Source organism: Drosophila willistoni, chromosome 3R, assembly GCF_018902025.1.
Source record: "Drosophila willistoni isolate 14030-0811.24 chromosome 3R, UCI_dwil_1.1, whole genome shotgun sequence".
Classification (NCBI taxonomy): domain Eukaryota; kingdom Metazoa; phylum Arthropoda; class Insecta; order Diptera; family Drosophilidae; genus Drosophila; species Drosophila willistoni.
In genome coordinates, this window is record NC_061086.1 from 9,076,619 (window position 1) to 9,091,073 (window position 14,455).

General features: G+C 37.2%; 1 protein-coding gene across 2 annotated transcripts; it reads left to right on the forward strand.

The window, feature by feature from the left end:
- Window positions 1-394: 394 nt before the first annotated feature.
- Window positions 395-12,362, forward strand: LOC6651523 (tachykinin-like peptides receptor 99D). 2 transcript variants are annotated; one of them, XM_023180329.2, is made up of 9 exons: window positions 395-771; window positions 3,650-3,843; window positions 6,861-7,035; window positions 8,020-8,226; window positions 9,286-9,436; window positions 9,501-9,697; window positions 11,092-11,231; window positions 11,324-11,389; window positions 11,452-12,362. In XM_023180329.2, the coding sequence occupies exons 1-9, from the start codon at window positions 518-520 to the stop codon at window positions 11,646-11,648; spliced, it is 1,581 nt and encodes a 526-aa protein (XP_023036097.1). In that variant the 5' UTR covers window positions 395-517; the 3' UTR covers window positions 11,649-12,362. The 2 variants fall into 2 exon arrangements, with proteins under 2 accessions (XP_023036097.1, XP_023036096.1); XM_023180328.2 differs by having other exon boundaries at window positions 11,446-12,361.
- The last annotated feature ends 2,093 nt before the right edge of the window (window positions 12,363-14,455 follow it).

The following is a 14,455-nucleotide window of genomic DNA, read 5'->3' on the forward strand; positions in this document are numbered from 1 at the left end:
AACAAAAAAACCAAAAAAAAAAACAGCAACATTTTAAAAGATTGTGATGAAACCGCAAACAAACTTTTTTTTCTTTGTTCGAAAAAACATGAGACCAGCCACAAATGAGCCTAGGCCCGGCCCATTTGCGAGAGAATGTCACACAAAGAAATACAAATAAATCAAAATCAATATGGGGGAAAAACACACACACACACACAACCATCTACTCGCACACTCTCACAATTATGTTGTTGTTTTTTGTGGGATGCAAGGAATTCAAAAAGTTTTTTATTCAAAAAGAGCATCAAACGCTTAGTTTGAAAGTAAAAAATTGCTTTTCTAAACATTTGAACAAGGAAATTAGATGAAATCTTCTTACTTTCTCCCTTGGCATTTTTCCAGTACAAAAATACATTCATATATAAGGCAAATGGAAACCAAATAGGAGAAAAAGGACACGCAACATTAGCCAAAATAAACAAAGTTTATTTTTTGGAGAAAAAGCAAAAGAGGCAATTGGATACACTTGGAGAGTATGCTAGATTTTGGCCTAAAAACGACAATAGCAACTGTCTTGGCCATGGATAACAGCAACAACAACAACAACAATAGTGGAGAATCCTCCATTGATGAGGATTTACTGGATGCTGGAAATCAATGGAACAATTGGACCACTTACACGCCCTCGATTCTAATGTACAACGCCATGAGCAGTGTCATCTCGATGGCCAATCAGACACCCATCTTTGATCTCAATCAGTCAATGAGTGGCTACAACTCAACTAAACTGTAAGTAGATCAATCTAACTGCAATAGAATTATTCCTCGGGTCTAATTATGGGGCAAAAAATATTTAATTAACGCAACTACCAACATTTAATCCAATCAGTAGACTTGGTCTAGTACACAAACATAAACACAAGTACATACATATACGCTACACTTAAAGAAAAAATTGAAGGCAAGACATTAGACTTAGATATGTACCTTTTCATTTTAATTTGTTAAGCATGGCTTTTTTAACTAAGGAGAACATCCTGTCTTATTGTGATTTGTGTAAATTAATAAATGTTTTTATAGAAAGAGTTATATCTCAGTTTCGCTAAAGCTCTCATGCATGGGATGGACATTCATCAGAAAGCCACCAGGACTCCCTATTTGATAGGATTCTGATTTAAGTTGATTAAGTTGTCTTTGCCTTGCCTTCGCCTGGCTGGGCTGGGCTGGGCTGGTCTTGCCATTATTTTGTGTCTTTACTTGTGGCATGGAGCTAGCCATGCATATCTAATGACGCAACATTGCCGCATTCAGTCATTCAATCATTCAGCCATAGCCATAGTCATTTCATTTCATTCATTCAAACATTTCCGTTTACTCCGCCCAGTCATGGGCTATATGTTTTCTCTTTTTTTCTCTTTTATTTTGTTTTTTTATTTCCGTTTCAAATACATTACATTGACGAGGCATGCGGCTGAACAAATAGGAAAACACACCAATACACACACACACATATACACAAAAGCAAAAGCAAATTTCACATTTATATTTACGTGAGTGTGTGTGTATGCGTCCTTAATGCCGTCTGCCGTCAACTTTACTGCAGTAAAAAATTTCCCTACAAACACACACACACACACACACAGACACACACTGAAATCTATATGTAGATAGATAATTATTATGACATTGCTGCGTTTGTCGTTGTCGTCGCAAAAGATATTCCCCGAAGCAAGTCCTGCCTTTCCTTTTTATTTGCCAGTCCCGAAACTGCCAATGCCTCGCTCCTTCACTCATTCATTCACCGAATGACAGCCTCGAGTGGCAAGTATCTTTTGCTGCTGTCCCATTGTTTGTGTTTTTTTTAGAGCTGTTTATTTGTTTGTATTTACCACTGCGGCAGATTTATGCAAAGAAGTATCAAATATAGTACAAACAAGCATGGGTTAGACTAAGAGTATGCCCTGTAACTTATACCATGATATATTACGATTTTCGATACCAAAAAAAAACTTTTAAGGCTAGAAAAATACATCAGTTAGAAATACAAAATGACTACGTAAAGCTTGAAAACATCAGCACGTTTTGAAAACTTCAAAAATCTCTCTATTATAATCTAGAATTAATTTATTTATAGTTACATCAAATTATCAGCCTAGATTTTGAGCTCCTTGTTGCATGTTTGTAAAAAAGCATTTAAGTCGTCTCAAGGATAATCTCATTGAGAAACTTATTGCAAAAATTAATGTTTTGGCTGGCAAATTAATTTTATAAGGGACAAATTTCATGTTCCAAAATGCTTCTAGTTTCTATTGCAGAATATTTTCAAAAAGTCCTTTGTATGCGTGTTTTCTTTGTTAAATTAAACAAAAGGATGGGTGTAGCAAAATTATTGAATGTGTAAATTTCTTACAATTTCAATTCTTTTGTTTATATTTGTTCATAGATAAAATGCAAAGCGGCTTAGGAATAACCCATATACCCACCTATCCTGTGGGTATATGAAATTTAAACCACAAAAATAACAGCAACAACAAGTTACAAAAAAAAAGCGTCTATATTCTTTTACCATCACATTTTCTTTTGCCTGTAGCTGCAAGAAATGCTATTTTTCATCTGTCTTTTTTCCCCCGTCTCCAGAGTCACTCTCTTTCTATAATTCGTTATGCCCTCTTGACTTAGGCTTGGCATCGTTTGAAACTAGCCACCCACAAGACAAATCAATAATCCTCTTTGGCACTAGGCCCCATAAACAAAAGAGCGAACTTATGCAAATCCTGTCGGCCTTATACTTGCTGGTGGTATGAGGCCATAAAGTAAAACATTATGTGGGCATATTTTTAATTGGTGGGTTGAGAGAAGAGTGGGCAAACCTTAATGACCAACAGCTGAAGGGAGTATGTATATGTCACCCAGACCCTAGCCATCATCATTGTAGACCATGCATATGTCATGTCAGAGTGTACATATGTATGTATGTACGTAGTATATGGCGTACATATTAAATTACTCAGCTGCTGGGCCCAGTATCCAGTATCCGGAGACCCCTAACGAGCTGTGCATAACGTGTGACCAATAAAGTCGGCATATGCATAGACATACAACAAACTTGCAAACTAAACGCCAGAGAGATGGCGCCATAGAAAAATCCTTTATGTGGGGATGCCTATTTAAACACTTCAAGCCTAAGTCAACAATTGCCGAGAGAGAGAGAGAGAGAGAAACGAGAATATTAAAAAAAGATGACGACGGTGACAGCAAAACCGGCAATGTGTGAATGGGTCGCCGGAGTCAGACTTCAGAATGAGACCCAAACTCAAACTCAAACGCAGGCAGCAGGCAGCAAGCAGCAAGCAGCAAAGTTTTATGTGACAGACGGCGCAGAAAAATACACGGATTTGTCAACGCACGCACAATTACACAAGCTTAATGGCGACAACATCCTGTCGACTCTCACACATACCATCATTGACAAGCACATATACAACATACCCACGCACAAGTAGGCAAAGACATAGAAGCAGACACATCATCATCATCCGGCAGGGGCGCCAAAAACATGAAAATGAAACATAACCCACTCACACACACACACACACATACACATACAAAAACACTTAATACCGTTGTCACTAATTTTCTTCTTTCATTATTTGCCGCCATCTTTCAGCACAAGCTCGGATGATGTCGATGAGGATGCGGCTGCCACAGCCACATTTGCATTTGTAGTGCCATGGTGGCGTCAAGTATTATGGAGCATACTTTTCGGCGGCATGGTCATTGTGGCAACGGGCGGCAATCTAATTGTCGTTTGGATCGTCCTCACCACTAAACGTATGCGCACGGTGACCAACTATTTCATAGGTGAGCAAGTGCAAACACATCAAGCATACGCCACGTTTGCCAATTAAACTATGCATATACAACTAAAATTAGTATGGTCTTCACGGCACTTTGCTTAAAATTCACTAAAATCACAGACAAGAATCAACTTAAATATAGATGCATTAATAGGTACATAATATCTACAAATTGGTCTGATCACTTTCAACACTTGCTCTGAGTTCACAATGTGTCGGGCTTGGTCTCGGTGTTGGCCTCTATCTCATTATCCATTCTTGACACGTGTCGACACAATCAGCTTGCCATATTAATTAAAACGTTTGCTTAATTAACACAAAATGAAATTGTAATCACATTCAATAATAAACACTTTGCGGAATGACTTTTAAGTCATTTACCTCAAATTTTCTACAACCCTTGCTCAAATGACTAAAAATTTTAAATCTGCCAAAAGGTTGAAATTTGTTTAAAATTAACAGCATTAAGAATATTTTATGCTAATTAGAGTCTACATTTTTAATTTATCCTTCTATTAAATTTGTAATATGGTGAAAGAGTATTAAAACTTTTTCCAGTTCATCATAAATACTTTTGAAAAGTGCAGCAAATATTCGCTTCAATTAATTCGAAACTGTTTGGATGATTGCAACCGTGGCATAGTGTATTTTGTTTAATTAATTTTTATTTGCATACACATAACTTTTGGAAAGTTGCTTAATTGCACTTTTGCTTGAACACGGTTCATCAGAAACGCAGTAAAATCAAGGCAAAAAAGAAAAAAAAAACTGTTAAACATGTCAAAGAAGTTGGCCAGGCAAAAAAACATCTATCCATTTTTTTACAAGCATAATTAATTGAATTGGTTTTAAATCACGTTTAAAGCAAATAAAATCGCTAGATTTAGCTTAGCAAATAATTTAAATGATTTAAAAGTTGACCTTGCAGAACGAGACCCATCAGAGTGGGTGGTAAGGGTGAAAGTTTCTTTAGTATTCCATCTCCGTAATGAATATAATGATATTACCGACATTAACTTTGTTTTTATTTTGCTCTGTATGTCAGAAATCTTTTCATTTAGTTACTATCTTATGTGTCTATATGCAGGGCAAGAATATACATATACATATATAAGTATTACATTATATCTGTCTGGTATTCAGCGATGACATTGCCGAAACCATTAAAAACAAAGCGCATAAAAATGCACTAAGAACAACAGAAACATAATCCCCCATTCCGCCATCCATCGCTATCCACCATTCCCTTCATCCTTTAGCTCATATTGCCCTCCAGCTGTAAGTTAACAATGGATGGAATGAAGGCGGACAAAATTGTTGCACCACCAGCATGGATACACCATCCCCAATCCACCAGAACCTTTTTACTGCCAAGCAGGCTCGCCTTTTGTGTGGAATCTTCTCCTTTATGGAATCGGATGTTGTTTCTGAAATGATTATTATTATGCAAACTAAATGCCCGTTAAGCTTCTGAAATGCCTTGGCTTTGGTAAAGGATCAGGAATTTGCATTTCTAAATACACATTGGCAATCATTATTAGTTACAAGTTTTGACGTTTTAATAATTTCGTAGCATGAAAATTTCAAATTCAGAAAGCAGACACCGAGCAAGTGGAGACGAATGACAGGGGCGAAGGCAGTGGGTTGGGGTCTGACTTGGCGATAATCCTTGTCTCGAGTTCATTACCAATGGGAGTTTGTATCTTTTGTTTGAGTTAGGTGGCCATTTATGACTCTACCCTAACTAGTAAAATAATTGTTACGAAAAGGGTATGACTAAATACTCAAAGTGTAAGGACATTAGAAGAAATAAATCTTACCGAAAACAAAAATATTCTTATATAAAATGTTGTCAAAATTTTTTCAATTTAAATAGTTAAAGTTTTTTTTTCTTTATTTTTTCGATTAGAGCATAAATTTTTCGTCTCGATTCGTTGGTTTGAAGGATTTTTCTCTTTTTGTTATTAATTAAAATGAAGCTGAATCGATTTTCGTGCTACGTGGCCTTCTGACAAGACCAGGCCTCTAGGGTAGAATAGCTAGCGGCCAGGACCTTTTGCCAGGACAGACTTGACGACACGTCGCGACGTGTTGTAGGCGTCATCGAAAAGAAGAAGCAAAGAAAAAAAAAATAAAGGAAAATAGAACTACATTGGGACATGGGCCTAATGTTCATAGTAGAACATTATTTTTATTGTTGTTGCTTTTGACGCCTTATCTATATGTAGGTATATAACATACATATATACACAGATATGTCTATGTGCGTGTGTGTGTGCACAAAGAGAAGATAATGAAAAGTAAACAAAAGACAAGAAAATGTTCGTTTTCTTGTTGTCTGCTGATTCATTGGCATGTAAATCGTTGCCTTACATGCAAAATGTAATAAAATACATACCAACAATCAGGGGCGTAGATGGGACATTCCTAGCAAAAACTTCTAAATCTTCAAAAGAAGCTAATTAATCCAAGAGCAAATTGGTATACGAGCAGACCACAATCAGATTTCAAGTTCAATAGTCAACCAATTTGAATTTCATTAACAAAACTTTGACAATAAATGCTTAGGATTAGCCTGATCAAATTGGCAAACCCTGAAGTTACGCCTCAGATTACCATGCTGGCAGAAATAGTATGTCAAGTAATAAATGATGGCGAGGACTTACTGTGAGCACTGTCTTGGAGTGTCTTAAGAGTGGCGGCTGCCGAAATGGCTGGCACTCAATAAGCAAAGAAAGCAACTGCACTTTGTACCCAACTAATTATAAATGTATAACGCATAAATAAACAAAAGCCAAACTCGAGTCAAGGCAATTCTTCGGCTGGCCAAAAAAAAAAACACAGAAAAAAAGGAAAGGTTTTCTTTTCTCATTTCTTTTTTTAGTTCACCTTTTTTTACGCAATTAGAAAAGTTTTTGTTTATTTGCCTCTTTGGCTGTTTGCTTTGTCGCATAATTTTGTTTTGAGACTAATTTTGCCACTCGAACTGATAAAGCAGCTTTGGTTTTTGTTTGTTCTCAGTGAATCTCTCCATTGCGGATGCCATGGTCTCGAGTCTGAATGTAACCTTCAATTCCTATTATATGCTGGATAACGATTGGCCATTTGGTGAATTCTACTGCAAGCTATCACAGTTCATAGCCATGCTGAGCATTTGTGCTTCGGTTTTTACATTAATGGCCATTGCCATTGACAGGTGAGTACCCTTAGCTAACTTGTGTTGAAGCATCTTATCAATCATGTGAGAGCCTCTCAAGTGAGTACATTTAATATGACTCATGTTTGTCCATGGGAGCATATCATCAACATGAACCCTTCCAAATATACATATAAAAGCCAAGTTAACCCAAGTTAACCCATTTCAATTGAGCACAAAAATATCTTATGGGGATTTGGTAATCGATTACCTGTCGCAAAACTCAACACATAAATTTATCAAATTTTGACAAGAACCTTAAAAAATTCCTGGCCTATTGCACCCAAAGGATATGTGTTTTTCAAAATTAAATGCCCATAAAGTATATAAAAATTGCCTTTTATGCTGTGTTGAGTTTTCAATAGAACTAAATGCTTATAAACATTTTATTGACCATGACAGTCCAAGGGAGGGAGGGAAATGAAATCGTTGTGTTTTAGTCCTCTAGCCTAGTTAATGGTCTTATTATTCAGCTAGTGACTAATAGCCGTTCTTAAAGCATAAGAATATCCTATTTTTTCTCGTTAAGCGCTAGACAGGTCAATTTTGGACCTACTATTAATAATTATTATCCCTCGACCTTAATAACTAATGCAATAAGAAGGTTCAGTTCAAACGAATTTGTTCAATTTACTGAAAAATTAACAATGTCATATCCAGTCAGATCAGCTAATTGGTTCTTTCTTTAAACTTTTCGAACCTATTAACTGGCTTTTAAGATCCAACCGAAACGGTGAACATTAAATTAATCTGTACACTTTTTGTTCGTAAAGGCCAAAAAGAGACTGCATGCCAGGCAAAAGTTCATGAGCATTTTTGGGGTTTTCCATGCGAATTACTGTAATCGGCTTATGGTAGTCGTTGGCTCTTTTTTCCCCCTTTTTCGGGCAAAAGAGAGGCCCAAAAGCTTCAACCCACAATTTCATACGCACTTTGATAAATCCATTAACATTGGTGCACACTTTTTGGCCATTTTTCCTGCAGATACGTGGCCATCATGAGACCATTGCAGCCACGGATGAGCAAGCGTTGCAATTTGGCAATCGCAGCGATTATTTGGCTTGCCTCGACAGTCATCTCGTGCCCCCTGATGTTAGTCTACAAGACGGAAACTCTAACAAATCACACACGAATTGTTTGCTATCCCGAATGGCCCGATGGACCCATGAATCACTCGATGCTAGAGTACATGTAAGTAAATTCCCTCTTGTTGCTGGATTTAACAGACTGAACAGGACTCCTAGCTCATATCCTGGAATCACATGTGCGTGATGATGAAGGGAGTCAAAAGAAATCGAAGAGAGAGCAAACAAAGAAAACCCAACGCATTTCGCTGCATGTGAAATGAAGATGCAATAAATCAGGAAATCATGGAGTAAGATTCCCCCAACGCTGTAGGACAATCACTGCCAGAGCTCTGGACAAGAATATCAGATTATCTCCAAGGGGATGTGGAATGGGTGTGGGAGGGGAGCATAAAGAATGCAAGTCATAAAAGCGGAACTCAGTGAAACCAAACCAAAAATGTTGACATAAAATACAAACGACATTAACTGAAACAAGGCGGGTGTATCAAGAAGAATCGGATGGGCGTATAGACGCACTATGGGCCAAAAGAGCAGTAATAAAATTTAATTTTTTTTATTACAATATGATAAGTGTACAAAAGGAAAAAAAAACTTAAAACTTAGCACCCATTATGAACGGCCATGAAACACAAGAGTACTCAAGTTCATATTAAAAATTTTCAAATTAAATTTATAAAAAAGACAACTGCTTTTTGGTCAATTATTCCCCTTTGCAAATCTAATCTAATACTATTCACACTAAAAACACATAAATTCTTTGTGTATACTTTACGTATTTTTGATTGAGTTGTAGCCCACAGTGGGTTTGGGTAGGTTGGGTTGCTTTTCAGTGTTTCAATGTAACCATAAAAAAACGTGTTTCTGTTTACAGCCATTTTGTATGGCAATTTGCAAGAAGCTTTGTATCCTATGTATGTATGTATGTATGTATGTCCCCTATGTTATGCATTGTGTCACATGCAAGGCCATTAAATTTAGATTCACTCACTAAATTGCTGCTTGGCCAATAAAAATGAATTGCTAAAAAAACAAACAAACAAACAAACAATGTACGATTGAGTAACGATAAGGGCTTTAAAGACCCTTTTGTCTGTCTATTTAGCTTGTTAACACACTATCTTTGATCTCTGTTGATGTTCTTACACTATTTTCTATTTTTTAGCTATAACATACTCATCATGATACTTACCTACATATTGCCCATTGTCTCCATGACTGTGACATATTCCCGTGTGGGTTTCGAATTGTGGGGCTCAAAGACCATAGGGGAGTATATGCCAAGGCAAGTGGAGAATGTGCGAAGTAAGAGACGGGTAAGTGAATAAAAACAAAATCTATTAAAATCTTGTCGCCACAATTATTTCTCTTTCTTCTTAGGTGGTCAAAATGATGATAGTGGTTGTATCGATATTTGCCATTTGTTGGCTACCCTTTCATATGTATTTCATAGTGACTTCCTGCTATCCGGATGTAACGTCTGAGCCATTTATTCAGGAACTCTATTTGGCCATCTATTGGCTTGCCATGAGCAATTCAATGTACAATCCCATTATATACTGTTGGATGAATTCGCGGTAAGTCCAATTCATTTATTTGAAAGAAGCATGCCACACACACACACACATACACACTTGTGTATATGTATATCCTGCTCTTATGCCTTTGAATTTTCAGGGTACACAACAAATTATGTAATTTGCGGTTGAATTAGCAACCAAGCAAGAGAAGGAGCCTTGTGTGTTAAGTGCTCTAAGTGCAGTACAAGTTCTAGTTGTAGTAGTGTTCTTTGACATGGCACTGCGTCCCGCTGACAAATTAGTCAGTTGGTTTCTTAGTTGGTTGGTGGGGTTCATGGTTTGGTTGAGAAACTGACTTCACTTGTTGGCTTTTGCCCGGAAATGAAGTACTCCTCATCATCATCAACATCAACTTACAGCATTTGCCAACCACAATTAACATTAATGCTGTTGCTGACTAGATATCAGGATCGCCTATAGTCCTCTATACACACACACACACACACACATACTCCTTAGGTGTTTATAGCCCTCATAGTTAGTGAGTGTGTCTGTGTGTGTGTGTGTAAATTGACTGTTGATGCTAGCGCGTCCGTGTGGCACATCCGTTAAACGGAAAAACGTAACTGATTGCAATTAATTTCGCTCAGTCAGCGTGCCAATGACTGCGAAATGTAGATGTGTCATGACTCTAGAAGTGTGTGACTTGTTGTATGTTGTTGTTGTTATTGTGATGAGCTATGTACGTGCATACAAGTTCCACATCCACACATCAGAAACAACAACAACAACAAACAGGCACTCTTAAAGCTGGCAGTCGACAACAGCTCCACATCAATTGACGATGGCAGCAACGGCGCCCCTTATGCAAATGATGACGACGACTTTGTCGACAGGTTGGAGGTGTTTTTTTTCCAACCATTTTCTTTTTTGTTCCCTTTCAGTTTTCTCGCATTATTATTATTGTGTTGCACACAGAGAACTGTCGACAGTCTGTGGGTCGATCTACGAGAGAGTGAAAAATGATAAGTAACAACAGCAAAATAGCCAAGCATAAATCAAGCAGCCAGCATTTGACATACTTTTGGGTGGAAACTTCTGCTCCTTCGGGCTCACACAATTCATTCATATGTCATGGATTATTGAAGTGATGGCTCAGGTGGCTGGCTGGAGTAGGGTTTGCGATATTATGAATAAATTCAAGGAAAATTTGTTGATAAAAAATGCATAAAATAAATTAGCTTTAGCTAAAGAAAAATGACATTTCCTCCAAGGAACTATGTTTATTAAATTGAACGCTCGCAGCTTGGAGCTTTCTAGGAATTTCAGTGAGATTCTCTACCATTCCATTTTGTGTGCATTTCTATTATTAGTCTTCCTAACTGAACGGATGCAACTCTCGTTCAATTCAATGTTTATCCTGTTTATCCTGGTGATTTTATTGATTGCAGGTTCCGTTATGGCTTTAAAATGGTCTTCCGCTGGTGTCCGTTTGTACGGTTGGGCGCAGAGTCACTTAGCCGACGGGAAAATCTAACATCACGTTATTCTTGCTCGGGTTCTCCGGATCACAATCGCATCAAGCGAAATGGTAAGCACCAATTATCCACACGCACACATACACATGTCCGGGGGAACCTGTTAGTAGTCTGAAATGCATTAATGAGGTTCCTTTGTTATTAGATACACAGAAATCAATACTCTATGCCTGTCCCAGTTCACCCAAATCGCATCGAATTTCACATTGTGGTAAGTTTTTAGTTTACTCCTTCGTTTATGCTGCACACACAGAAAACATTGTAAAGTTTCAGGAGCTCTGCGCAGTGCCACATTAAGAACAGGCCATGAGATATTGCATCGCAGAAGATCGTCTCAGTATCAACAGGAAATGCAACAACGTTGGCCGGGTCAATGTCACAGTCAAATCCAAGGAAATTCATCCACTATCAATGCGGAGACAACCACTGGTACCAGCAGCACCAGCACCTCAGGCCAACTCTTCTCCTGACAGCAACCCCCACTGTTGTCATCAACATCATCGTCAACACCGCCAAATCCGCCTCCATCTCTGGTCGAGAGCGTGGAAATGCAAACGCAAATTGTCTGTTCCTCGCCCTATAACAATAATTATCGACGTACCAATATCGGAGGCTCGGGAAATGCTAATGATGTAACAACCAATGATAGAACCTGGCTATAAGCGAACTAATTGTCTCGAATTTATATATTTTTATCACAGCCATTTTTGTGTACACCAACAATAGATAGGAAGATGATTAGCACAAAGAATCCGCAAAAATAGTTTCATATTTGTCACCGTGTAAATATATTTGTAATTGTTAGTTCAATAACCCTTGTTGATCTTAGACTCCTTGAGTCTCTGACAACGTGACGTATGAGTAACCATTTGAGACCATCACGACCATTGACCAATGATGATTGTTTCAACTACATGATGAAATTTGTTTCATTTAATCAATTGCTTTTCCAGCACCAAATCAAAACTGTTTTCGCTATCGAGTATTACAAGATTTGTTAATGAATATGGATCCATATCATAACATAGATTTAGCAAATATCAGTTCATTCTGCAGTGTCAGTTCAATGAAGATTCATATAGTTAGATATATTCTAGATATATATATACATATGTTGCATTCATATTCATCCCTTACAATTATAAGCAAAAGAAGACTTTTAACTTTACTATATACATACATACATTTAAAACTAATGAATTGTAAATGTAAATATTTCGTGACTTCTTTCCCTGGAGACTTTCCAATCGCCTCACTTGGCTCCCGCCTCATTACAATCCGTTCGCAAATACCCTTCGTCAGCTTAAGAAAAGAAATTACAAATTATATAAATGTATTAATGTTTATGAAACTTAAGTGTAAATATGAAAATACATATGGCTTATACACAATATAAAATATATAACTACTTAAATAAATGTCTGAATACAAGAATTTTTGCGAATAAAGCACATTACTCAAATGAAAAAAAGGAAAGAAAAACTTAATGCCAATTCGAAATGCCCAACCTTTATTCTCATAAACCGTGCCATCACATTGACAGATTGATGAAATGCCAACCCATTAAAGAAGGCTAAGACGGGGCTCCGTTTAACATGTGGCGCCAAGACTGGCGTCATTGGCATTGACTCCCCTGGTAACTAACACGCCCAGTCAAGTATTTTGTGGTGAAGAAATTTTAACACATGTCTAAATGTACCTATAGGTGAATATATAAAAATATGATAGACAAAACCCTCAAGCCGACGTTTGGCTTAAACTTTTCAGTTCGTTGCCAGCAAAGTATAATTTTTAGGTAAGTAGTTAATAAATATTAAAGCAATTAAAAGTTGAAAAATTAAATATCAATGCAAACAGAAATTTATTAAAATTAAAATTAATGACTCACCTTGCTTGACAATTCCTGCTTTGTCACCACAAAAGAGAATAAGGACAATCGAGACAACCTGATGAGCGATCCCGTAGTGGCAGCTTCTTTTGTAGCCTCAGTAACAGCAGGAGCGGGAGAAAGTGCAGGAATCGCAGCACGCTGACTTTTCTCATCATCTCTCTCTCTTTGTCTTTCTCTTACACTTGGCACATGCAAAAAAAGAGGGCAAATGAAAGTGCAAGAATTACTCTCATTCTCTCGCACTTTAGTCACTCAACTCCTGAAATCAACCTTTCTCTTTCTATCTATTTTACTTACATATAAGGACTTAAATGTGTGTGGAAGTTGAAAAAAAAAACAGTAAGGAAAGCGTCATAAACTATTTGCTATAAATAAAAACAAATTTTTGTAAATAAAATTCTTAGAATTGTCGCAAAAACATTGAGATTTCAGATTGAACAATTTTCCACCGTATTTTCCGCGAATGAGTGTATACGTGAAATTGTATGTAAATATGTTTAATTTGGTTGCCTAGGGGCAACCTTCTTTCGCCTAGTCAGCGCCAAAACATACATATGTTAAAGATCTTCCATCTCCTCGTCGCCTTTCTTATTCATACACCTAAACGTACTGTGTGTTCAGTTGTGTGTATCAATTTTTTATAAGTAACCATTTTTGAGAAAATTGCATTTGCTTTTATTTGCTTTATGTGTGAGTTTTTGTGTGTGTGTGTGTGTGTGTAGGTTGTTGTTGTTGTTGTGTGCCAAAGAACTTGAGCGCCCTTCTAAGCGAAATCCGGAGTAGGCGTGGATTTAAATCGCCCTAGGCCTGCTTTGGTAATATGTATACACATACGAATATTTGCATAGATGTACATATACTGCCTCCCACCATGGCCATGCCCATGCTCATTCTTATGCCCAATCCCATTTGGTTTTTGCCTTTGCTTCACTCACCGTTGCCAGTCGCATGAGTTTCTACTTTAGCCGCACATAAGTATATATGTTATGCATAAACATCCTTGGTAAATGAAAGCAAAATACGCGCACTTTTGTTCTCAGACTCTAGAAATGCCCTGCACAGAGTTGTACTAGACTAATGCATTAGCAGTTTGGCCTTGTGGTAATTGCTTTTAAGTTTACCTTTTATGTGATTTCAATTTACCATCCATTTCGCCGTATCGAAGTCATTTGTAATGCAGCTCATTAGAGTTGAAACAACACTTAATCAATGGGTCGAGCTCATTGAGTACATACTGAAAGCATATTAAAGTAAAATTAAGCATTCATCTAATTGCAGTTGCATTAGTGTTGCCTGGAAAGGAAAATGAAGGAATAAGCAAAAGCCAATAACTTACTTAAACAGTATGAATTTTAAAATGTAGCAAAGAAAATGACAAATGTGTCC